Genomic DNA, 26,380 nt, shown 5'->3' with positions numbered 1-26,380 from the left:
CTTCTTGATCCATTCATCTGTTGATGGACACTTAGGCTCTTTCCATGTTTTAGCTATTGTGGAGAGTGCTGCTATCAATACATGTATTTTAAAAGGAAAGTTTCCATTCACTGCTAGAAATAGAAAGCCAACACCACTTGCCATAAACAGAAGGAAAGTGGAAAATAGAGGTATAGATCAACAAAACAATGTTATTACATTTTAGCCTGGTATTCATTGCTTGCCTGCTAGAGGACCCAAGTCTGAAGTCGGCTTGCATTCAGAGGAATCTGGCCAGTGTTACAGATGTGTTGAAAACCTGTTAGCACCAAGCTAAAACCTTCTCCTGTCCCTAGTCAGAAAGACCAAAAGTGAGAATAACTTTCTCACTTGGGACTTCCAAGGTAACACCTACCATAGACCAGGGAGTGCACCTCAGTCACAGAGCCTTGCACATGATTGACAGGCAACAATGATGAATTCATTATTGGTAATAGGAAAATAGCTATTAATTTGTGGGTTTTTTTCTAGCAATAACTTGTTCTCCATTAATACCAGTCAGGTAAATATTCCTTCATGCTTTCTTGTTTTTGGGGAGGTCTGGGTTACAAAAGCAAAGTCTTTTGAAGGTACCCCTCTTGGAGTCTTGAAAGAAAGCCTAAAGTCACAAGTGAGGAACAGAGAAGGGTGGAGCATGGAGGGAGAAAGGGGCTGCTTAGTCCAAAGACGATTGAGGCATAGGATCCAGAGAGCTGGAAAGACTCTTCCCCTAGGGACAGGATCTAGAGGGGTGGGGTGCCTCTGAATTTAGAGCATGGTTTTATAGAGGGCTTTCGGCAAACCCGCCACATTGAGTCAAAATAAAAACAATAAAATCATGGGACGTTGTCTCTCATCCTGCTTTGTGAATCTGGATTCATGTATTCCTATAAGCATCTTAAGAATATTAGATCGGTAACTTTTATAAAGCTAGCCAACTCACTCCCAAACCATCTATTTATATTTATATTTTTGGGGTACCCCAAATGGTAGAGATTTGTTGTTTCATAAGGATGCTCTTAATTTTCATAACCATGCCCTCTGTCTCACAGGAGTAAGCTGAAAAGTAACTGTGGTCTGGTGGCTTTTGGAAAGCCAGCTTGCAGTTCATCAGGAAAGGACACATTGCCTTTTCCATGAGTCATGGGAGAGCAGAGGAGTGAGCAAGTGTCATTAATAGGTGTTCAGTTGAAACTCTTCGCAGCAAGTACAAAAGCACAATTCCAACTGGCTTAAGCACGAGAGAGAGAGAGAGAGAGAGTGAGGGATGCATGGGTGGCTCAGTGGGTTAAGCAACCAACTTCGGCTCAGGTCATGATCTTATAGTTTGTGAGTTCGAGCTGTGTGTCGGGTTTAGATTCTGCGTCTGCCTCTCTCTCTCTCTCTCTCTCTCTCTTTCTCTCTCTCTCTCTGTCCTTTCCCTGCTTGTGCTCTCTCTCTCTCTCCCCCCCCCCCAAAAATAAAGAAACTTTAAAAGAGAGAGCGCATGCAAGAGATAGAAGAGTTTATGTATGTATAGACCATGTAGACTTACTTCAGGCAGGGATAGATCTAGGACTGTCAGGACTCAGTATTGCTCTCACATTCTCCTTGCTTTGCTTTCTCCTTTGGCTTCAACTTCAGGCTGCTGCTGGGGGCGAAAGTGACTGGCTGCCCCAGGCTTGTTCCCATTCTCTCTCAACCTCAGGGAAACAGAGTCTCAGTTTGGGTCTCATATGCCTGCCCTTGAGGCAATCACTGTGGCCAAGGCAAAGGCTCTAATACGCCATGTTAAATGCCCACCTCTCCTAGAAGGGGTGGAGTCAGCCTGCCCTGAACTACACTTTTGGTTACTGGAGGAAGGGAAAATGGATGCCAGGGGCCAGGTGAAAACACCAGGTGTCCTCCACAGGTAGACACTAGATGTACCCAGGAGCAGACAGAGCTCGTTAGTGTGGAAGACACACAGATCTTTTTTTTTGGAAAATTCTCAGTGTGTATACAAACTGACTACCCCACAGGTGAGGGGACCCCCACATGGCACATGGCACTGACTGAAGGCCCCTCTTGGATTCACTGCTCTTTTCTGTTTAGCTCAGGATGCACATTCTTGGCACCCCGGTGCATCTCTAATAAGAGGCTTAAGAGCAGGGGTTCTTGACTTTTCTAAACCTTTTATTCTTCTCTCTTGTGAGATGGGTATAAAATGAGTATTTCTCTCTCACAAAGGATTGCTTAGTGAAACAGTATGTCGAAGGCATATTACCCAGTGTCTAGATCAGAGAAGGCGTTTGACTAACATTGGCCATTGTTATTTGAACAATAGAAAAATACTTCCTACAAGCACATTCACAAATATGATCCCTTTTGATTATCTAGTAACCCTGTGAGGTGGGTGAGAGACACATTATTATCCCATTTTAGGGATTAAGACACTGAGGCTCAAAGAATTTAAATGATTTTGGGGGCGCCTGGGTGGCTTAGTCGGTTAAGCGTCCGACTTTCGCTTAGGTCATGATCTCGCGGTTCGTGGGTTCAAGCCCCGCGTCGGGCTCTGTGCTGACTGCCAGCTCAGAGCCTGGAGCCTGTTTCAGAGTCTGTATCTCCATCTCTTTCTGACCCTCCCCTGCTCACGCTGTCTCTCTCTCCTAGAAATAAATAAAACATTAAAAAAAAAAAGAATTTAAATGATTTTGCCATAACCTTAGAGCTTGTCAGTGGCAGAGCCAAATTTCAAAGCCAAGTTGTTGACTTCTCCCATTTAAGTACTAACCAGGCCCAACCCAGCTTAGCTTCTGAGATCAGATGAGATCGGGGGCATTCAGGGTGGTATGGCTGTAGACTAGTTGTTGACTTCTCAATGCTACCTCCTTGTTACCTTCCAAATCATAAATGCTGACCAAAAAAATGTGGGGATGGCTAAGGACAACCTTCCAGAACAATACACACTATTCATGCCAGTCATCATAGTCTAGACCAGCCCCGTCCACAGAAATACAATGCGAACCACAGATGGAATGTTAAGTTTTCTAGGAGCCACATAAAAAAGTAAAAACAAAACAAAGAAAAAACCCAAATAAACAAGAAAACAAACAGAAGGTGATTTTACTACCATATTTTATTTAAGCCAATACATCCAAAATATTATCATTTCAACATGTAAATCAGTATACAACACTATTAATGAAATATTTTAGCCTTATTCTTCGTAGTAAGCTTACAGAACCTGCTGTGTGTTTTACACGTATAGCACAGTTCAGCTCACATCAGCCACCTTTCAAATGCTCAGTGGCCGCATGTGACCAACTAGTGATACTTGCTTTGGACAAGGCAGGACTAGAGGTAGATGAGGCACACATTTAGGGCTCCAGAAAAGCAGGGGGGTATGAAAGACAGGGGACTAGAGAAAGAGAGAGAAGGATTTTGTTTCAAAGAGTTTATGCAGAGCCTTGCAAATTAGAAAGAAGAGATTTAAAATAAACACACGCATAAAATATAATAAAATAAGTACACGTGGGTTAGTGTTGTTTTTATTCTGAATTACAGTAAAGTGGGGATGATGAAGCACCATAATCTTGTCCTTTATAAAGAAGGCGCCTGGGTGGTTCAGTCGGTTAAGCGTCTGACTGTAGCTCAGGTCATGATCTCACTGTTCCCTGAGTTCCAGTCCCATGTCAGGCTCTGTGCTGACGGCTCAGAGCCTAGAGCCTGTTTCAGATTCTGTGTCTCCCTCTCGGCCCCTGCCTCTCCCCAACTCGCGTTCTGTCTCTTTCTCGAAAACGAATAAACATTTTAAAAAAAGAAGAAGAAGATCTTAATGCTGTCTGTGGGACAACGCCTATTGCAGAAGAGATGAGCCAAGATGCGGCAACAGAACCCAAAGCAGCTAGTTGAATCACAAAAGCAATTCATTAAAGGATGTTAGGCGGTTCGCGGAACCTCCAGGGAACCATAGAATTGGTCTCAGAAGGGAGAAGCTGAAACAGTGCTCAAACTGTAGTTCCTGGCTTCTCCAGTAGGGGCTCTGTCGTTGTCATCTCTTGTCCAGGGCACCTCCACTTACCACCCTCCCAAGCACAGGACATGGCTACCAGGACCTGACCAGGGCCTCCTTCGTATATGGAGTCTGTGCGTATATCCTAGTTGTAGAACCTGGGTCACATTCTTGCACCCTATATAGCAGGGGAGTCTGGGAAAGCTATTTTCAGGCTCCCTCATGAGGAAGTGAGCCTCGTAACATAAAACTACCCAAAAGTGAAGGTGAACAAGTAGTACTGGGTTTCCTCAAGCATGGTGCATGTCCACTCCACGAGTTAATTGTTTTTCTCTTTTATTTTTATTTATTTATTTTTAAAGTAGACTCCATGCCCAATGGGGGTCTCAAACTCACCACCCTGAGAATGAGAGTTGCATGCTCTACCAATTGAGCTTGCCAGGCACCCCTGGTTTTCTCTTTTAAAAACTATTGTGAAATATAGCACACAGACAAGAGTGATTATAATATGGGTACCTGGTTAAATAATAATAATAATTATTCTCCTCCAGGTTAAGAGATAAAGCATTATTAGTACCTTGAAACCCCTCACCCCCGTTTGTCCTCTCCCCAAGTGATTACCACTATCCTGACTTTTGCATCATTTTCTTGCTTTGCCTAGTGTTTTTTGAAGTTGAGATATAATTGACATGTGACAGTTTGTTAGATGTATAATGTAATGACTTGATACATGTACATATTGCAAAATGATCACCACGGTAGGTTCAGTTAACATTCATCACCACACATAATGATACTTTTTTCCCCTGTAATGAGAACTTTTAAGATCTACTCTCTTCGCAACTTTTGGGGTTTTTTGAAATTGAACTTTTGACTTTGAGATCATGTAGATCTACATGCAGTTGTGTACCTTTCATTCAGTCTCCCCCAGGCATAAATTTTATAGAACTAGGGCACAGTATCATGAGCAGGATATTGAAACTGAGACAATCCACAGGTCTTTCTCATTTTACTTGTACTTTCTCATTTACTTGTACTCATTTATGTGTGTGAGTGTTTAGTTCTATACAACTTTATCACACGTGTAAGCTTGGGTATCAACTACCACAGATCCTGAATACTTCCATCACTACAAGGGTCTCTCATGTGCCTTTTTTATAAATCAACTCCTGACAACCACTAATCTTTTTCCCATTTTTATGAACTTCTCCTTTCAAGAATGTTATATAAATGTAATCAGATAATATATTACGTTGGGATTGCTTTTTTTAAATTTAGCAGAGCTCTCTAGAAATTCTTCCAGGTGGGTTGGTTGGTGCCTAATGGTTTTAACATGTGAGTTCGTATTCCTAAGCAAGGTATTGTTTACTTAGATTGATTTTTAAGAATCATTTGAATGTTATGTTACAATTCTTCTGTAACTTGCTTTTTTTCATCCAACAATATGTTTTTGAGATTTACCTTTGTTAGTATGTGTGGTTGTCGGTCGTTCATTTCCACTAGATGCACTTATCACAAAATATTCAGTCGGCTAAGCATCCGACTTCGGCTCAGGTCATGATCACACGGTTCGTGGGTTCGAGCCCCGCATCAGGCTCTGTGTTGACAACTAGTTCAGAGCCTGGAGACTGCTTCTGATTCTGTGTCTCCCTCTCTCTCTACCCTCCCCTGCTCATGCTGCCTCTCTCTCTCTCTCTCTCTCTCCCTCAGAACTAAATAAAACATTAAAAAAAAACCAAAATATTAATCTAATCAGTTATTGATGTGCATTCTAGTTGTGTTCAGGTTTTTATATTTTTGAACATGATGAATGACGTTAATATGAATATTCTTGCCTGTGCTTCTGGATGCAGAAGTGCAAGTCTTTTTCTAAATTTAAAAACTTGGTGGTGGGGGGTGGGGGACACCAGGCTGGCTCAGTCTGTAGAACATGTGACTCTCGATCTTGGGTTTGGGAATTTTGAGCCCCATGATGGGTGTAGAGATTACTTAAACATTTTTTAATTAGAAATAAGTTTAAAATGAAAAAATAAACATTGGAATGGATTTTCTGGTTCATTGAATATGTGTATGTTTAATTTTACCAGATAAAGTCAAATTCTTTTCCCAAAATGTTTGGATCAACATATATACCTATCAGCAATGCTTGAATAGTCTTATTGTTCTATATCCAAAACAACACTTAGTAGTATTGTTAAACCTTTTAATTTTGCCAGTCTGATAAACATGAGGTAGTATTTCATTGTCATTTTAATTTGCATTTTCCTGTTTACTAATGAGATTGAGTATCTTTTTATATGTTGATGGCCCATTCACGTTTTCTCTTCTGGGAAATGCCTGTTCATGTCTTTTGTCATTTTTAAAACTTCTGTTACTTCTTCTGACATTTTAGTTCCTTATATAGCCTAGATTCTAATCATTTATAAGATAAGTATGTTCCAAAAGTTCTCTCAGTGTGTGATTTGGTTTATCATTCCCCTTACCAAATCTTTTGATGAAGTCATTCTTAATTTTTCTGCATTCAAATGTTTTTCTTTTATGGTTGTGTTTTTGCCTCGTAAGAAATTCTGTTCCCTTGTGTGTCAGCTATACTTCAGTAAGATAAATAAATAGCAAACACGCAAATAAACATAAATAATTAAATAAATAAATAAAATTCTGCCCTATCTTATGGTCATAAAGATATTCTCCATTATCTATCTATTTATGTATATGTATATACATACACGTTTAAATGTTTAACCCACTGGAAATTGATGATATGTGTGTGCATTATTCAATTTCCTTTATTTTTCCCCAAATGGATTACCAGTCATTCCCATTCTATATCTGAATAACACATCTTTCCTCACTGCTCTGCGATGCAGTCTGTCATAAAGCAAAAGTCCGCATGCGTGTGGGTCTGCTTTGGGGTGCTCCACTCTGTATTAGAGGTCCATCTGTGTACCAATGCCACACAATTACTATTGGTATCTGATAGAGTGAATCTATACACATCATTCTTCACAGTTGTGTTTTGGTTATTGTTTCAAATAGACTTTAGAATAAATTTGTCAGATCTCACAAAAGTATATTTTTTTCAAATATATTTAAGAAGTGTATTCAATCTACAGATGAATTTAGGGATATTTAACCTCTTTTTTCATTTGGAGTATCCTAGTCTATTACTATGAAAAATCTTTCCGTTGATTAGTGTCTTCCATGAAAAGTTTTTTCTAATATTATCCACAAAGATCTTCCACAATATTAAAAAAGTTTTATTTCAAGGCACTTTGTATTTTGGTTGTAAGTCATTTTTTTCATTAGATTTTTAATTTTTCTAAATGTTATTGACATTTAGAAATGCAATTGACACACAGAGATTTCCTATAAACAACCTTCCTAAACTCTTATTAATTCTAATAATTTATCTGTAGACTCTTCTGTTCTCCATATAGATAATCATACTGACTACAAATGATGATTGATACTTTTTCCTTTATAATTCTTATACCTGTATTTCTTTTTTCTGTCTAATTCTTTCTGTACCCACAAAAAAGCTGGTCTAGTGTGAAATGGAGCCATCAGAACAGGCAGCCTGGTCTTGTCCTGAGTGCTGGCTCCACAGGTGAATTCAGTTTGTAAATATGTATCAAGCTTGTGTACTTATGATTTGTGCATTGTTTCTAACACAGAGTAATAATAGTTCAGTAAAAAGCTTTAAAAAATATTTTTAGGAATATTTCCCCAACATCCTAACCTCTCCTCATGCTCTAAGGATGCCACTGAGCAGGTCTGTACCTGTCTATTTTCAACCTGACTACATATTACTGTAGAAAGGAAGTCTTAAGTGAACACTCATACCTGTTTTCTCAGATAACTACCAGGGGAGGGGGCACAGACCTACTCTCAGCAGCTCTAGAGGGCAGAATACAGAGGGGAGATGGAAGTATGAGGAAACAGACTTTCCATAAAGCAGAAGGAAAAGCATTCTAACAGCATCGTCGTCTAACCAGAGAATAGACTGCTTTTTGAAAAAGTGAGCTCCCAATACTGTGAGTATTCAAGCAGGGCTGGATACACACCCACTAAGGACGCTACGCAGAACCACCCCCCTCCCCCGCCAGTGGAGCGGTGGGGGCGGGGTGTGTCCCTGATCACCGCTCTGCCTCTTTCAACTCCACGCTTTGGGATTTTTTTTAAAGAATTAGGTTTACTTCTTATTCTATGTTGGAGATGCTTTGTCAGCTTCTTAGAAAAATAAGAGTCAACAAAAGTAAAACTGGTTTTTCAAAAATGTTAATAATACTGATAAATCCCTTTCAAATCCAATCAAGAAAAAGAGAAAGATAACACATTAGAATTCCTCTCCCTCCCCCGACCCCCCAACAGCCAGCAAGTACCATAGTAAGCGCGCATCCAACAATCGTTGAATACAAGTGTAGCTATTGTTATTTTTCATCGCGAACCCCCCAAACGTTGCACTGCTTCTTGAGGTTTCTAGCCTTATTAGTTTCTCATCCTATAATCTTTTTCAGAAAAAGGACGAAGTGGTTCAGGCACTCATTGATTTGAATTCCAATAAGAGAAAAAAATCTGTTAATGGGGTTGGCTAACTTTTTCATAAAATCAGTAATTTTGAACGAAGGCAAGTTCTAAAGATTTTTTATTGAGATAGGAGGTAATTCTGTGATTTCACAGTTTTACTTTATTTTACTTTCATTCCACCAAGCTCCTTCTTCCCCGAAAATCATCAGTTTGTTGGCAGGTAAAAATACATTCTCAGATTCTCCCAGAAGCTGCGCCATCAGCCTTAAAGACGAAAAAAAAAAAAAGCCTCGTTTCCTTGTGCCGCTATAGAAATGTCTTCCTTCTCCACCCCTGGCTTAACCGGATCAAAGTCTTTTTCATTCTTAGTTGATTGTTCTCAGAAAATCTGGAGTCCAGACAGGCTTGAGCCAGAGAGGGTGACCTCTTGAGGGCAGACCCCGAGGCATGGCGCTTCTCTTCCCTTCGCCGACCCAGGAGAGCTGCGCCCCCTCTCCGTGCGCGGAAAGAGTACTCCAGCCGAGCCGCGGAATCCGTTACCAGGCTGCTGTGTCCCCACGGGCCATTCCAGGGAGGAAGAGGACGGGGAAAACCGCTGTGTTGATTCCTTGGCCCTGTGGGCCGGGCGCTCAGCGGGTCGGGTTACAGACAGGTAAGTCTGGCGGATGGGCGAGCTGCGGGCGCCAGGGAGCTCCTGGCCAGACGCGCCCCGGCAGCCCCCGGAATCCCGCACAAGTCCGCTCACCCACGGGAGGGGTGCGCCCACCGCAGCGGTGGAGGCAGTGCTGCGCGTCCCCGGGCGCACCCGAGCAGGGGGCCGCGAGAGGGACAGCGCGCGCCCCAAACACGGGCACTGCTGGGCTTAGAAACTTAGCATCTTTCTCTTACCAACTCCTCTTCCTTCTCTTCCAGCTCTCCCTCCCCCCCCCCACACCCCGAATAAAGCCTGAGAGGAAAAACCAAAACCAAAAATAAATACAAAGCTCTCCAGCCGCCTCCCCGGTAGCAGCCCGTCTTCATTTACTGGGAAAGGTATTTCCCAGCCTCGGATTTGGGGGAGCGGGCGGTTAGGCGAAGACTATAATGGAAGTGGGCAAAGATAAGAAATTTGTTACGGAGCTGCGTTTGCATAACGTGCGCTTGGCTTTTGTTTCCATTGTGTGTTTATTTGGGTTGATGAGGCTCTTGGGGTGGTAGGTCTTGGGGTGGGAGCTGCTTTAGCAAAGCGAGCTGACTTGTTTTCCCAGATTGTAAGGCACAGATCAGTAATAACGACGTGTTCGAAAGCTGCCGAGCTTTAAGTTGTATTATTACTGTGTTTATTTGGGGGGCTGTTGTAAATGATGGGGATCTTAAGCTCCCAGGTTCCCCCCCCCCCCCCCTTTACCAGATCAGAGTCCTGGAGAGTCTCCCTGCCGCCTCCCCCTTCCGCCCGCCTAGATTTCAACTAGCCGCGGAAACCATCCACAAAGTCCGGAGGAACTGAGCCATTTTCTTGCTTGCTTGTCGGAGACAAATCCACCCGGGGGCGGGGGATGGTGGTGGTGTACGCAACTCGCAGGAAGCTCCAGCTCTCGGGATGGACGCCCTGGGATGCGGACCTGGGCGCTAACCTCTAACAGTTTGCCCTGAGGTGCTTGTGATGGGGAATGGGGCGAGAGGTTGATCAAAAAACGTTCTTCGCTTTTTAAAAAGGGGAGGGGGGAAAGAATCAGACGTTAAATTCTTTTGCAAACATTCATGCCTAAGGAAGGGCTGGAACAGGCAGCCCCGGCCGCCGGAACCGGTCGGACAGGTAGCGAGCTTGTTGACACCGTTATGTTGCAGGGCGCATGCTCACTCCCAAGTTTCCTGGTGCCTCTTCTATTCCACCTTATGAAACTTTTTCCTCGGCGTGGTCTCACCCGCGACTTAAGGCATAGGTGTCGCCGAGCCCGGAGGCTGGGAGTCGCCGGGCGTGCGGGGGAGAGGCCTGGGCCGCGCCGCGGCGGGGGGCGGAGGGAGAGGGCAGGCTAGGCGGGAAGGTGGGCTCTGGCCGCCTGCAGCCGGGGACCCAGTCACTGCCGCAGCTCCTAGTGGGGAGCAGCCGGGAGGAAGGGGGCCGCCGGCCGGGGAGGGGGCCACACCATGCCCAAAGTCTTTCTGGTGAAGAGGAGGAGCCCGGGGGTCTCTGTCCGCAGCTGGGATGAGCTCCCGGATGAGGAAAGGGCAGACACCTACATCCCAGGTGAGCGCCGCGCGGGGGCCGGGCCTGGGCGCGGGACTCCCGGGGTGGGGGCGGGGGTGTCTGGGTCCCCTTAGCTCATCCGCGGGGGTTGGACTCCCCACCCCATGCCCCGTCTTTCGGGGCGGGGGGAGGTCCTTGAGGCGCGTGCAGACCGAGAGGGAGAGGCTGGGGAACCTGGGACGCCCTGCGCCCCCTTCCTCCTAATGGGCGCCTGTAATTGCCCGGCGGCGGGACCGTTGGCTGCAGCGCGGGACGAGGTGGCCCAGGAGGGGAGACTGAAGGCCAGTAGGGGCTACTCTCGGTCCCATCCCCTCATAGGGTTGCGCCAGGATCCGTCAGCCCCTCGGGCTAGGTGGGTTGAAGTCAGGCCCTATGCTCCCATCCCAGGGAGAGGAAACTTGGCGCGTGGTGTTCCTAGCCACCAAAGGCCCTCGGCTCCTTGTGGGCGCCGGAGTGGGACCGAGGAGCCGCCCCCAACCCCGTGCTCGCCCCGGAGGCCGAGCCGGGGACTCTCGCTCACCCCCGCGTGTTGCCCACTTGGCCTGGTGCCCAGGTCCAGGGCGGGGTGGTGGCTCCGCCCGCAGGTCAAACTGCCTCGGACTCCCGGGCCTGACGCCGCGTGTCTGTGTCGGGGCGCCGCCCCTCCCTCCGCAGTGGGCCTGGGCCGTCTGCTCCACGACCCCCCCGAGGACTGCCGCAGCGACGGCGGCAGCAGCAGCAGCAGCAGCGGCGGCGGCAGCAGCGCGGGGGAGCCTGGAGGCGCCGAGAGCAGCTCGTCCCCGCGCGCCCCCGAGCGCGAAATCCCCGAGCCTGGCGACGCAGAGGGCCCGGGTGGACACCTGGCGGCGATGCAGCGCCCAGTCGCCAGGTCGAAAATCAAGGTATGGTGTCGACTCTGCCCCCGCCGCCACCTGCACCACGCCCTGGCGTCGGGCTCCGGGAACCCGCGCCCCTCCCTGCAGCTCCCGCCCGCGCACCCGGGCACCGGTGCACCCCGGCGCCCAGCGCGCTCGCCGCACCTCTTCTGCACCTGCCTCTGGGTCTCGGCCAGGGAGGCTCAGCGCGTCCCCCCGCCCGCTGGGTAGCCAGCGGCCGGCGCCGCGGAGCCCTGGAGCCGCACAGTCGGCCGGGGTGGCTTCTGGAACTGCTTAAAAGACCCAGGCCCAGCTTCCTCCCTCCAGCAGCCCACTGTGGGCTCAGGGCCTGGAGAATCACCAGGCCGTCGGGGTTCCCGGGTTCGGAAAGGAGGGACCCAGGCTCTCAGCATTTCCTAGCGCTTGGTCAGTTCTGAGTTCCACACACTTGCTTGCGTTCTGGAGTGGCGGCAGTTTGGCACACGGTGCACCTCTCACAGTAACAGCTATTCCCAGGGGAAATTATAGAGTGCCCGTTAGACTCGAGGTCTGTGCTGGACACTTTAAATTTGTCATACCTCTCAAATCTTCTTTAATTAAACTGATGGATAGAGGGGTTCAACTGAAAATTGCCTCGGTGCCCCGCCCCCAGTGGGTTGGAGTGTTTGTTACCCTCCCTTCCCATCATTCAGCACCCCCTACCCCAGTCTTCTAGAATTGTAGGCGACATCTTATCAGGACACCCATCTGGCCTTTCTGGGTAGATCGTCCCTGATTGCCTGCTCAAATGTATCCGCTACCCCCAAGATTAAGGAATCCCATTCCACTGACTCAGTCAGCTGGAGCCAGGGAGTGGTGTTTTAGGAATCACATGACCCCGTTTCCTAGCCTGGTGGGATACTGCCGGCTCCAGGCCCTCTTAGTGGGCGATCATTCTTGAGCGCTCCAGGGCGGTCCCTCAGCCCAGCTGCCCAGGCTGGGGGGATGGGGAGGTGGGGAGGAGGAACTCCAGTGTTGGCTGTGGATTGGGTGAGACTACGTTACTTTTCCTAGGCGAGGCCATCCCTCCCTATGCATATTCCTGGTTCCTGGGGTTTAGCTTGGGGGCGGGCCAGGGAGCATTTGGTTATGAATTGAGGCTAGAGGCTGGAGCTGGAATCCTCAGGAAAAGACCTCTTGAAAGGTTGCCGCGTGCTGCTGGGTGGTAAGTGTGCTGCTGAGGTTCAAAGTCAGCTGGCCTGAGGCTTTTCTGGGCCAGATGGGGTTAAGTGGGAGGGGACAGTTTGCCCGAGGCCGGTAGCTCTGCCCTTCTGGAAATTCTACAAAGTGTCCCACTTGCATATTTATCACCAGGCTGGAAGGACAATTGCAACGTTGTTTTAGGATTGACTGTAGTCCATTTGCTCCTCAGTCCCCCAATTTCCCAGATTACCCTGGAAGAAAGTGCAGGGGAGAAAAATCTAGTCCCTTAACCAACATGTTAGGAGCTCTCTCTTGTCCCAGGTAAACAGTGCCACCAGAGTCTCCGGATTAAAGGAATAAATAAGCCACAATCTTATTTCTGTGATCTTGTCTATAAACTGCCCCAGGGGCTGAGGGGTAGTGAGTTTGCTCCTCGACTTTAGCACAGGTTCCAGAGAAGTTTAATTTGTTTACTGAGGATGCTTAGATTCCTTTTCCCTCTCAGCTTCCTCCCAGAAAATAGGAGATATCTTGGTATTAAGATGCTCCAAGCCTCCAGAATTATCATCTGTGGTATTGGCCATTTTCAAATGACTGTCCAAATTGCCTGTGACTTAGCATATTGTGTAATCTGTAGTTCCGTGCAAAATATGCTGGGCTGTCTTAAGAATGTGTTTTTTGGAGCTCCTGGGTGGCTCAGTTGGTTGAGCTTCCTCTTGGGCATCCTCTTGGTTTTGGCTCAGGTCTTGAACCCAGGGTCAGGAGATTGAGCCCCTCCTAGGGCTCAGTGCTGAGCATGGAGCCTGCTTAACATTCTCTCTCTCTCTCTCTCTCTCTCTCTCTCTCCTCTCTCTCTCCCCCTCCCTCCCTCTCTCTCTCCCCTCCCCTCCCCCTCTGCTGCTCTCCCCTACTGGTAGACTCGCTCTCTCCCTAAAATAAATTAAAAAAATATAATTTCTTAACTAGAAGAAAAGGAATACCACTCAAGAATGAGGCCCATACATGAAGCATAATGACTAACTTTGAATGACTTCAAGACACTAAGCAGCTGGCTCAGAGGGACGAGTTTGAGCCAGTGCCCTGCAGAGATGCAACATCCTGTCTCATTTTTTGGAGTGCCTGCTGTGTGCTAGGCAGCTAGGAGATAAACATGTTCCCAGCCTGGTGTTCTAGAATCATTTGACGGTAACAGTTAAGCCCCCAAGCTCTGACTTTGTCACTTCTTAGCTGTGTGACTTTAGCCAAGTTGCTGATCCCTCGGCCTCAGTTTCCTTATCTGTGAAATGGGAATAATGATACCAACCTCATAGAGTGGTGAAAATAAATGAGTAAAGAGGGGAATGTGGTAGGTGCCCGTTAACTCTGGCTGGAATTATCAGGGTTGGTGGGGAGACCCAACTATTAATTACTAACTCCATTACAGCAAAGGGAATGCTAAAGCACATGTAAAGATGTAATTCTGAGCAGGGGAAGGTTTACTGGTGTGGATTTAAGGGTGGTGAAGGAGAGGGAGAGGCAGGCTTTAGGGCAGTGGCATGACAGCCCAAAACTTGAGTCAGTAAAGGACTCAAAGCCTGAAGATGGAAAGTGGACCTACTGGGTCAGAGATCCACTGGGAAGTGAGAAAGTGGGACAGGGTGAGATGGTGAAAGGGCCAAGCCAGGAGGTGGGGGGCTCCTGTGCAGGCAGAGGAAGGGTTCTGGAAAGCTTTTGAGAAGGATGACCTCAGTTGGGTCCATCTTACCAGCTGTTTTGGGGATATATTATCTCTCCCAAGTCTGTGTGTGTGTGTGTGTGTGTGTGTGTGTGTGTGTGTATTAGATAGAGAGGGTGCAAGTGAGCAAGGGGCAGAGAGAGAGAGAAAGAGAAAGAAGCTGGGCTCCCCCAAAGCAGGGCTCGAACTCATGAACTATGAGATCATAACCTGAGCTGAAGAGATGCTTAACCGAGCTACCCAGAGGCCCCTCTGCCCTGAGTCTTAGTTCCCTCATCTGTAAAGTGGTAAAGCAGTGGAATTGGCCTCACACGTGTTGGTTAAGGGGTGCAGAATGTCTAGCACTTCTGTGCATGTGTAAATGGCCAGTAGGAAGTTAGCTTAACAGTGATGGATGGCAAGTTTCGCTAACGTCCAGTATTTTCCTGTCTCCAGTGGGGACTAGGGATTTGCCAGTCTGGTTATGCTTGCGGGTGGATCTGGAAAGGAGTCATAGGTGCTGGTTAGGAAACTGGCTTTTCTGCCTTTTGACTGTGTACCTCAGTGCCATTTGCAAAATTGTCTCTTTACTACTGAGGATTCAATAATTTTCCACACAGATCCAGGTGGGGAGATTGTGTGCATCTGTGAAGGCGGTAGTGACAGGTCTAGGCGGCTTTAAGTCTCTTTTGTGCTGGGCCCATTTGCAGGAACCTAGCTGTGAAGCAGAAGACCCCAGACCCTCTGATCACCATTGCCCTTCCTTTGAAGGTTTATCAGAAACTAAGTAACTCTGAAGTTAAATCAGTCAATTGACTGGTGTTTTTCCTTCCTGTCTCAGTGGGTGGTGGGACCCAGGTGCAAGTATAGAATAGCAAGTGAATCTCTCTTCTCCCCCTTTCCCCTTCTGTTCCCTTACTTTGGCCTCTTCCAAGGATACTTCAAAAGGAACTGAGTGTAGAATTCCTTCTGAAGTATTTTTGGTCTTTTACCTGGCTCTGTAGTCTGAGTCTTCAAGTAGTGCCAGATATGTGAAGGTGCAGTAGTCTTTTTCCTTTTTTTTTTTCCCATCATTTTTCATTTATGGAGACTTTCAGAGGCATAGTGTCTGTTACCTCACCCCAACAACCTTTTACTCCATGGCCCTTCCTGCCCATCCAGCCCCCGTCTAACGCCTGACACGTGATTTTGAAGCAAATCTCAGATATCATATTATTTCAACCATAAATATCTCAGAATGTGCCTGTAATAGATAAAGACCAAGGCACACGATCACACTCATATTAACAGTGGTGTGCATATTGCTAATTGTCTCATAAATTCATACTTTTTTTTTTTTTTTTCGGTTTGCTGAGTCTGGCCCACACAATGTCTACATATTGTAGTTGACTGACATGTCTTTCAGGTCTCTTTTAATTTATACATTTTCCCCCCTCCATCTCTTTTCCATTTCCTTACAAGTTAATTATTGAAGAGATGAGTAATTTGCTTGGAGAGTTTCTAACAATATGAATTTTGAGGAATGCATCACCACGGAGGCTAACGCTCCTTGGTCTCCTAGGTTTTCTCTAAATGGGTAATTGGTTCTCAGCTGCACTGTCCAGTATGGTAGCCAAAGTCACATGTGACAATTTAGATTTAAACTAAGTAAAATTATATATTAAGTTCCTCTGTTGCACAAGCCACATTTCAGGTGCTTAGTAACCACGTGTGACCAGTGGCTACTGTATTGGACAGTACAGATTAGAACATTTCTTTCATTTTAGAAAGTTCTTTTGGACAGCACTGCTTTGGGTGCTTGATCAGGTGTATTTACTTTAGCTACAGAGTATGTCACAGTGGGGGCGTCTGTTAACATCAAGAAAGCACATAGTATTTGGTTGTCTCTTTGTGATGTTAGCAGTTGTTGATATTCAGAGTCTGAACATTTTAGGTTATTAGGGGTTGCAGTATTCTGTCCTTCGTTTACTAGTTGATATTCTTGTATCGAGATGCACTTCCCCATGTCTGCTGTTTGGTTCCTAGTGAGACGTTCGTTCATGAAAGGCCAGCTAAGATTCCCTTTATTTGCCAGTTTTCAAGATAATTAGTTGGTTTGCCAGGATTCCACAGCGATGGCCAATTTGTTTATTTTTAAATATTGTTGTGAATCCTGGATTTATAGTTTTAAAAAACCCATCCATTTGGTATCTGGAAGAGAATATAAGCGCTGTCCCTAACTCCTTGCCTATTGCCTTTTAGCTCATAAGAATTGGATGTCCCTCACCCCATCCCCGTTGTAACTCACTGACCATGTCCCTTACATTTGGCTGACCAGACTCCTCTTCTTGACTCTAGACCCACCAAAGGGGACAGTCCTACTGGGTTTGTATCCCCAGCAGCTGGGACAGTAATGCCTGACTCACAGGAGGACATAGGTCAACCTAGGACAGAAGCACAGACAGGGAAGAAGGAATCAACAGTCCCTAGATGTAAACGGCAGCATTTGGAGGAAACTAGGAAGCAAGAAGAAAACGTAAATCTGGGAAAGTGTCTGGAATAGAGGCTCGAAAAAGCCTACAGTAATTAAAAGAGGGGAAAGGAATCGGGGAACCATGTAAGTGTTAATTGCACCAGATTTTAATTTGAACGCCAGGTGAAGTGGCTTTAGTTGCAGACAACAGAAGTCCACTATAGTTAGCTTCAGCTGAGAATCATTAATGATAGGGTAGCAAATGGGCTAAAATACCAGGATAGAACTCCCAGAGCCACACTGCAGAACCGGGCCACCAAGGGAGGGACACCTGCCTCCATGGCTGCCTGCTAATGCAGAGTATAAAGTGATTGCCATGTGCCTGCCTCTGTCCAGTTAACTCAGGCCCAAATTCAAACCTCCTGATAGTGTGTGTCATTGGTAGAACTCCAGTCACATCTAGAACCTGTAGCTGTAAAGGAGCCTGGGAAATGCGGTTTGTAGCTTTTTAGCCTACTCTGCAGTACAGGAAGGCCTACCACAAAAAGTAAAAATAGTTGCTGAGAAGAGTGTCCATTTATAGGATCCACTACAGGGAACTTTAAAGCTTGCGTGGTCCAGTCCTCACATTTGCAAGGAAAGAAAAGTAAAGCCTGGGGAGGGGGGGTGGTTTTCATTGAATTCATCACAGTTTTTAGTAGCAAAACACAACCCAAGGATCCTTATTCTTTTAGGGTTGTTGCATTGTAGGAAGTATCTCTGACACTAAAGCCATTAATGTTGATGGTCTGACAGGAAACTATGATATGACACAAACAATAGGATTCATCCCCTCCCTTTCTCCCACATCATGCCCAGACCCGTGGGCCTGTCTGGGGGAAGTGTAGGCACAAGTTTTGCAGACAACCGGCCACATCCAGAATCTTAGTGTGGGCACTGGTAAGTCATGTGACCAAGAGCAGGTTAGATCTCTTGGAGCCTCGGTTTTTTCTGGATTCTGAGGATACATACTGTTCATTAGCTCTGCATTTGAGAAGGTTCTCCATTCTACCATATAGTAGGGCGGTGAAGCCTAAAGATATGGTACAGGGACCCGGAGGGACCTTTTTCTGTCCCAAAGAATTGGGCAATATGCTTAGCGTGTTTTGTTTTGTTTTTTAAACTTTTTTGGTAAACATTTATTTATTATTGAGAAATAGAGACAAAACATGAGCAGGGGAGGGGCAGAGAGAAGGGGAGACACAGAATCTGATGCAGGCTCCAGGCTCCAAGCTGTCAGCACAGAGCCCAATGCAGGGCTCGAACCCACAAACCACGAGATCATGACCTGAGCTGGAGTCGGACACTTAACCGACTGCACCACCCAGGCGCCACTGTTTTGTTTTGTTTCTTGAGTGATCTCTACACCCAACATGGGGCTTGAACTCATGACCCCAAAACGAAGAGTGCCGTGCTCAGCCAACTGAGGCAGCCAGACGCTTTGTGCTTAGCATGTGTTAATGTTGATGCATAGCAAATGGGTCAGTTGGAAATCTTGTCCAAATGGCCCCCACAAGGTGGCCTGGACTCAGTACTCTCCCACAGGAAATAGGACCATTAATAATTTAATAGACTTGTCTGGTGGAAGCATCAACAGAAAATAAAGGATTTTCATTTACTTTTTTTGGTTTAGAAATTTGACAGGTGAGTGACCGTAGCCAGCTTTGAAGGTGGTTGGGGGCCAGCCTAAATCCCTACCTCCCCCCGACACTCCTGAAGTTCTCCGAAGCCCTGATAGAATGATCAGTTTGTTTTTAAAAAAACAAAGACCTTAAAAAAAAAAAAAAAAAAGAACTAGAGGGGAATCTTGTGTGTTTTTTTAAAATGAAAGCCGAGGTCCTGCAGAAAAGCAGCAAAGCACCCAGCCATGGGGTTGGATCTTTCTTACCCTGAATTAATCTCCAGATTGACGTCATCTCCCACTGTCCTCGGTAGCTTCCCTGTTTCATTAATAAGCGTTTTGCAAAACGTTGCTTTTGGATTAAGGGTGAGACTGTCAAGCTTTTCCAGAAGGTAGCCTGGTGTATATGGCACCCTCGGCAGGTCTGGAACAGTACCCTATAATTAAACACATTAGTAATTTCCGTATCAAAACACATGAGTATTGACACCCAATGGATGAAGTCTGCATAGCTTCATGTCTGCTCAGTCCAGTTTTACTGCTAAAGAGAGATACATGAGAATGTTGGTTTTCAGAGCTTTTTGGATTTCAGAGTCGTAGAGGAAGGACTGGGAGTTCGCTGCTCACACCGAAGGTCAGTTCTCTTCTTTTTTCCAATCAGAGAAAATTCACAAGGCCAATGGAGAAACAAGGGATTTTGACCGCTTACCTTTTACTTAGGATCACAGAACTTTGCAATTGGTCTAACTTTAAGAATGACAAGTTATCGACCACCGGGTCCTTTTTAAGCAGGTTTTCTTATTTAATTCCATAACAGTCCTGAGAGGCAAATACAGTTATTGTCCACATTTTACAGGTGGACAGCCTTACAGGAAATTAAGGCTTAGAGAGGAGTAACCTGCCTACATCCCATTGACTGTAAGTGGTGGAGCAGGGCTTGAACTTAAGAAAAAGGAAAAGAATTGTGCTCTTAGATCTTTATACTACTGAAGGTGGCTCATCTAATAGCATTTTATCATTTTTTTAAATCTCTACACCCAATGTGGGGCCTAAACTCATGGCCCTGAGATCAAGACTTGCATGCTCCACCAACTGAGCCAGCCAGGTGCCCTGCCATTTTATCATTTTACACATGGGGACTTGTGGATATTAAATGACATCCACAAATAGGTGACAGCAGGTCTAGGTTTTTATTTGATACTCCGCATTCCTTGTCTGTTCATTGCACTCTCATTTTGTAACTAAGATAGCCAAGAAGTAACTAGTTGGGGTCTACTAATTGCAGAATAGAGTAACAAGGTAAGACCTTGTTTTGAACCTTTAGGAGTTCCAGTGTTAGGTATAAACCTGTGTACAGAGTGCCTGAGTGGCTCAGTTGGTTAAGTGTCCGACTTCAGCTCAGGTCATGATCTTGAGGTTCATGAGTTCAAGACCTGTGCTGGGCTCTGTGCTGACATCTCAGAGCCTGGAGCCTGTTTTGGATACTGTGTATACCTCTCTGCCTCTTCCCTACTCTCTCTTTCTCAAAAATGAATAAACATTAGGGGCGCCTGGGTGGCTTAGTCGGTTAAGCGTCCAACTTTCGCTTAGGTCATGATCTCGCGGTTCGTGGGTTCGAGCACCGCGTCGGGCTCTGTGCTGACTGCCAGCTCAGAGCCTGGAGCCTGTTTCGGAGTTTGTGACTCCTTCTCTCTCTGACCCTCTCCTGCTCACGCTGTCTCTCTCTCTCTCTCCTAGAAATAAATAAAAAACATTAAAAAAAATTTTTAAAAAATGAATAAACATTAAAAAAAAGTGCATAAACATTGTAAAGATGGTCCAGTGAGCTAACTTGTAACCTGGGGAGGGATTGATGGTACTTTGACCCATGGGATGTCATTCCAGGAATCAGATGTGTTTTCTGTACCCTACAGCCCCTCCTGAGAAAGAACATTAGGAAATGTGGCAGATCTGATGTTCTGGAGAGAATGTGATACATCTCTTACTGTTCCAGTTACTCATTGCTCTTTCACAAATTACCCCAAATTTAGTAGTTTAATTTATTATTCTGTATTTGAGTTCTGTGGAATGACTGGGCTTTAGCTGGGCCATTCTGGCCTGGGGTTTCTCTTGTGGTTGCTGTCAGATGGCAGCCAACTGGAATCTTCTAGGGGCTTGACTGGGCTGGCCATCAGAGGGCTCACTCACGTGTCTGACAGCTGATACTCTTTCCTTTTTCTGGCTGCTTTGATTATATGGCTCTATCGTCTTTTAAAAGTCCCTCTTGACAGACATATAGGTAGTTCTTGGCCGTTTGCCATTACAGATGGAATTTCAGGGCACCTGATGTGAGAAATACACTCTGTAGGATAAATTTCACATTTAGGAATTTATCCTACAGATATTCCTTCCTTTCTGAAAAGTGAAACAGTCTGGCAGAAGCTGGCCCCCTCAGCCATGATCTTTTGCCATTTAATTAATCTTACATCTTTCAACAAGGCTCTCTTAAGGCTTCAAAAATAATTTGTTACTATCTGGGTGCTGGATTGGTCATAGATATAGAGAGGTGGCAGACAGTGCTTCAGGGATTGGAGGTGCATCTTAGGGAAATTCCCTAAATGAGCCCTTTGGTGCTGGCTTAGTTTTCCATCCTGTGGAATGGGGATGTATATGATGGTGGAGAAATGATAAAATTGCCTTTGTTGAGGCACATTTGGAGAATTTCTGTTTTTTAATTTTTATTTATATTTATTTATTTTTATATATTTTTTAGTTTATTTCTGAGAGAGAGAGAGAGAGAGAGAGAGGCAGCATGAGCAGGGGAGGGTCAGAGAGAGAGGGAGACACAGAATCAGAAGCAGGCTCCAGGCTCTGAGCTAGCTGTCACCACAGAGCCCGACACGGGGCTCAAACCCATGAACCGTGAGATCACGACCTGAGCCGAAGTCGACACTTAACCGAATGAGCCACCCAGGCGCCCCGAGAATTTCTAATTGTTCCAAGAAAACCAGAAGAAAACTCCCCCTTGGACTGGGGGAGGGCCCTTGGTCGCCATTCTCCTCCCCCATTCACATGTTTTCCCTTGTGTTAAAAGGCACTCTATAGCTTGTCAGATGATCCATTGGCCCAGCACTCCCTCTAATTGTCACTAATCTCCGTTCTCTCTACCTTCAAGATTTTCAAGCAAATTGATGCCAGTTATGTGAGGTTTTCATCCTGAACTGTAATAGAAGGTAAACAGGAGTTTGGGTTTGGACTATACGTTTGCAAGTCCTTAAGAACATTCTACAGGAAGACAGTTCTAGCTTTCTGTACGTTCTTAATAAAATTACCTGGGTTGGTTGTCTGTGTTCTGTTTTATTAGGCACTCACCAGCTCTCAATGACCATTATCCTGTGTAGACATGGCCTTGAGGAGCTGTAGGTATTCAGTTTGCCAAGACTTGGGTCACATTTAGTCTTTTCATGTCCCTGCAAGGGTTGCAATGACCCAAATGGGGACTTCTGGGCAAGGAGAAGACCTGACCTGTCCTGGTGACAGAAATAGGAAAGCCTTGGGCTCAGCTGGGTCTCCCTCAGAACAAATGCCAGGCCCTACCCTCCTTGAGGTACACAGGGCAGAGGTGGGATATGAGGAGTTGGAGGCCCAGGATGGTCATCCACTGGGCCAACAGCCCACCCCCTGAGGCTCTCCTCCACTATAGCTTCCAGCGGCCCCTCTGCCTTTTGCATAGGGCTGAGTTTCTTTAGGGCCCCAAAGTAGAGCCCCAAGGAGGACACTGCCCTTCTCTGCTACCACAGCTCTTGGGTTCAGGCTAACCATGTGGAGCCACACACAGTCTCCGTCCTTCTAATTGCCCTCTTCTGGAATATTCTTTGCCATTGCCCTGCTCTTCCTCCTCATCTTTGCCTGGCTGAGGAGCTCGCTTCCTCTGTAAGTGCTTTCCCTCACAGTTTATGTCTGGGGTAGGTGCCTCTCTAGGGTGTCCATTGCGCCCGGGGCTCCCCAGATATCAGTGGCCTTTTGACTGATCTGCTTCCCCACTAGACTGGCAGCTTCTTGGGTCCCCCTCCTGGTGACTGTATTGCTTCCAGCTCTGAGCCCAAGGTCTGTTGCAGAGAAGGCACTTCAGTGTCAGCTGAGACAAATTAAGCCACAAGCAGACAAGGAGGCTGATGAAAAAACCCTGTTCTGGAGTCTTGTGCCTTCCCCAAGTCTAATGTTGCCATTTATGACTCATTGCTTATTTAGCACTCTGTGCACTGACCTGAGCCTGAGCTGGGGGTGTGGGGGGCAGGAACATGCATAAACACTTGCTGGTTACTGCAAAGGCATTTAGTCGAGGAAACCAGATGAACTGTGAGGAAACATCTGTGCATGATGGAACCTTCTAGAATTCGCAGAATCAAGTACTGAACTGTGTGAGGGTCAGTACTCTAGCCTCATGCCTCAAGGATGGTCCATGCCACAGTGGCGTCTCCTGGGAGCTGGTTAGAAATGCAGCGTCTAGACCACCTCCTGAATCAGAACCTGTGTTTTAATAAGACCCCCCAGGGTATCCATGTGCACACTGGAGTTTAAGGGCCCTGGTGTTAAAGGTACAGGAAACCAGGTGGGCAGAAGCTGCAGTAGTCAGAGAAGTTACATCAGGGAGGAACAGTTGAGCTGGGCCTCGATGAAGGGTAATACCCTGGGTGGAGGGAAGGGGGCTGGTGTTGGAGGCTAAGGAGGTGTGTGGAGCCAGGCAAGGACCATCTCTTCCTGCTAATAATGTTTGTATAAAAATAAGGTTATTAGGCGCTTTTATAAATAGTAGAGCAGTTGGATCAAGCTTCTAAATGGTCTGATTTGGTAACTAGGAAACCTTTGGTGAATATATTAGACCTGGTGTTTTTTTACCACTTAATTATAGACTCGATTTTCTTCCTCAGAGGCAGCCAACATGGTTGAGAGAACACGAGACTGGGAGCCCAGGGCCTGGGGTTTGGTTATTGTTTTGCTGATAATTAAGCTGTGGGATCCTGACCAAGTCCCTTCCCCAAATGATCATTTTATGTGTTCATACCTTCATGGATCAGGAGCTGGGGCACATCACGGCTAGGCAGGCCTACCGTGGGTAGCACTGGCCATAGTCACTTAGCTGGTGGCTGCCGTGGGCTGGGCTGGGAGATCCAGGGAGACTCAATTCGTAACTGGCACCTCACTGCCTCTCTGAGTGGCCTTGCTGTCCATGTGGTTGCTTGGGCTCCCTCACAGCGTGGTGACCTTGGACATCTTACATGGCAGCTGGCTTCCAAGAGGGAATGTATGGAAGCTGCAAAGTCTCTTAAGACCTAGAACTTACACAGGCCCTGCCTCGATCCAAAGGGAGAGGAAACGATGCCAGTCCCTTGAATGGAGCAGCCTGCAGGCGCGGGGAGGAAGGAGTTGATTGTGGCTGTCTTTGGGGACTCTCTACAACAGGCTCTGTGACGTCATCAGGACCTGGACTCCCTTCTTTCTGCTCTTCCATCCTCAGGACTGGCTTCCCTGTCATGGTCCAAAGGGGCAGTTGGAACTCTAGGCAGCAGGAAAGAGACGAGGAGGAAGAGGGCACCACTTGCCCCCATAGAAGAGCGTATTTCATTGGCCTGCTAGTCCTGCGGCCATGACTTGCTGTCAGGATGGCAAGTGTAGACACGTAGCTGGGGGCAGGGTGCGCATAAATCGCAAGGCTGTTCAAAGACGGGGAGCACCTGGGTGATTCAGTTGGTTACGCATCTGGTTCTTGATTTCGGCTCAGGTCATGATCTCTCTGTGAGATTGAACCCTACATCGGGCTCTGTGCTGGCAGTGGGGAGCCTGCTGGAGATTCTCTCTCTACCCCTCTCCCGCTCATGCTTTGTCTCTCAAAATAAATTAAAAAAAAAAAAAAAAAGAAGAAGTCTGTTCTAAGGGAGAAGGGGAGAATGAATGCTGGGAGGGGCTGCCCGTGATGTCTTTCACCTTCCGAAACCCCGTTGGAAGTTCTTAGGGGGTCAGGAGCCGCAGCCTAGCCCCACCTGGAGACACAGGGAGGTGGACTCTGGGCTGAGCCCACTGGGGTTGCCCACCTGTGCCGGGGCCCTCAGCCCCTCTCTCTCTCTGTCCCAGTTCACCACAGGCACGTGCAGCGACCCGGCGGCTCACAGCTGTGAGCTGTGTGGCAAGGGCTTCCGCCTACAGCGCATGCTCAACCGGCACCTCAAGTGCCACAACCAGGTGAAGAGGCACCTGTGCACCTTCTGTGGCAAGGGCTTCAACGACACCTTTGACCTGAAGAGGCACGTCCGCACCCATACAGGTGAGGAAGGGGCGTGTGCTTCGCGGCTGCTTCTGTTGTTCTGGTAGATGAAGTTCCTGTTCCTTTGCCAAAGAACTAAATCGGGAGCATGGAGCGGTGTCCTATTTCTGGAAAGACTGCAGGGTGGGGCATTTGGGGCCAGCACATCTGGGTTCACCTCCTGGTTGTGCCGCCAGCCAGCTGAGTTGCGTTGGGCCGGGCAAGACTCTTTTCTGAGGCTGTTTTCACCTCTGTAAGATGTGCTGATGGTCCCAGTTCTAGGACTGTCTAGACTTCCCTGGCTGGAAGTGTTCTGGGCAGTGACGTCTGACACAATGCGGGGAGTGTGGTTCAGCCCTCGTCTGGCTGACTGCTGGAATGGGTTCTTGTGGTCCCGCTGGTGGTGTGTTTTGCTCCTCTGTTGGGGTGTGAGCCTGTCTCGGAATGAGGTCCTGAGCTCAGAATAAAAAGGAAAAGCTCTGCCCTCTGAGCCTGGCAAGCGTTTTCCTCCCCTTGGACCTTCCGTAGTTTCTTGATTTACGAAGTGTGGATCTGGGTCCTCAGCAGCTCAATTCATAGGGAGTCCTGGGGGTGCCCACTGACCTTTCTCCCGGCCCTTCTGACTGGGTAAAGTCTTGTTAGTTTTAATTTAGAAACATCTGGCCTCTAGGCTTCCCCTTGAGGCCCATAGTTCCACACTGACCAGAAGGATCCCTTGAGGAGAATGCTAAGGATGCCACTTTTCTGCTAAAAATTCTACTCTGGTCAGGATGAAATCCCAGCTCCTCATCTTGATGAGCTTCATGTAAAGCTCTTTACAATCTAGGTCCCATCTTCACATCCCTGTCCCATCCCATCCTGTCCTGTCCCACCTCATCCCACCCCACCCCATGCCATCACCATCTCATCCCCTCCTTATCCCCTCCCCATCTTCTCCCCTCCCCTCCCCATCCCCACTCCCCCCTCTCTCCCCATCCCATCCCATCCACTTCCCATCCCACCCCTCCCTGTCCCCACCCCATCCCATCCCCATTCCATCCCTTCCTCATCCCCTCCCCATCCTCTCTCCTCCCCTCCCCATCCCCACTCCCTCACTCCCTCCCCATCCCATCCCACCCCTCCTCATCTCCACCCCCTCCCCATCCCATCCCCCCTCATCCCCCATCCCCTCCCCTCCCTTCCCCATCCCCACTCCCTCCCCATCCCATCCCTATACCCTTTCCCCTCCCCATCCCAATCTCATCCCCATCCTCACTCCCTCCCCATTCGATCCCATCCCCCTCCCCTCCCATCCCGTTCCCTCCCCATCCCATCCTATTTCAATTCACCTCATTTCAACCCATCCCATCCTAACCATTCAACCCCAACCTGGTCATGATCCATTCTCCCTACAGCCCCATAGAATTTACTGTATATAGTCTCCTGATCCTCAAGCCCTTTCAGAGTTTGGGATTTCCTCTGGCATCGTGTGCCGTGGGAAAATGTCTACTCCTCTCTGTAGACAGAGTTCCCAG

General features: G+C 47.2%; 1 protein-coding gene across 7 annotated transcripts in view; it reads left to right on the top strand.

Moving 5' to 3' along the window:
• Window positions 1-7,868: 7,868 nt before the first annotated feature.
• OVOL2 (ovo like zinc finger 2) overlaps window positions 7,869-26,380 on the top strand; it is a 32,155-nt gene continuing 13,643 nt past the window's right edge. The window contains exons 1-4 of one of the 7 annotated variants that reach the window (XM_039256501.1): window positions 7,869-8,025; window positions 8,888-9,170; window positions 11,400-11,626; window positions 24,698-24,887. In XM_039256501.1, coding sequence (XP_039112432.1) covers window positions 8,966-9,170; window positions 11,400-11,626; window positions 24,698-24,887 — 622 coding nt within the window. In that variant the 5' untranslated portion in view covers window positions 7,869-8,025; window positions 8,888-8,965. Of the gene's footprint in view, window positions 8,026-8,887; window positions 9,171-9,430; window positions 10,746-10,772; window positions 11,627-24,697; window positions 24,888-26,380 lie in introns of those variants that run through there. The other 6 variants (XM_039256505.1, XM_039256503.1, XM_039256506.1 and 3 more) reach the window with 6 other exon arrangements.

Source organism: Hyaena hyaena, unplaced genomic scaffold (assembly GCF_003009895.1).
Source record: "Hyaena hyaena isolate Hyena2069 unplaced genomic scaffold, ASM300989v1 scaffold_579, whole genome shotgun sequence".
NCBI classification, from domain to species: Eukaryota; Metazoa; Chordata; class Mammalia; order Carnivora; family Hyaenidae; genus Hyaena; species Hyaena hyaena.
The sequence above is the reverse complement of the archived record's forward strand: the minus strand, read 5'-3'. Positions and strand labels throughout refer to the sequence as shown.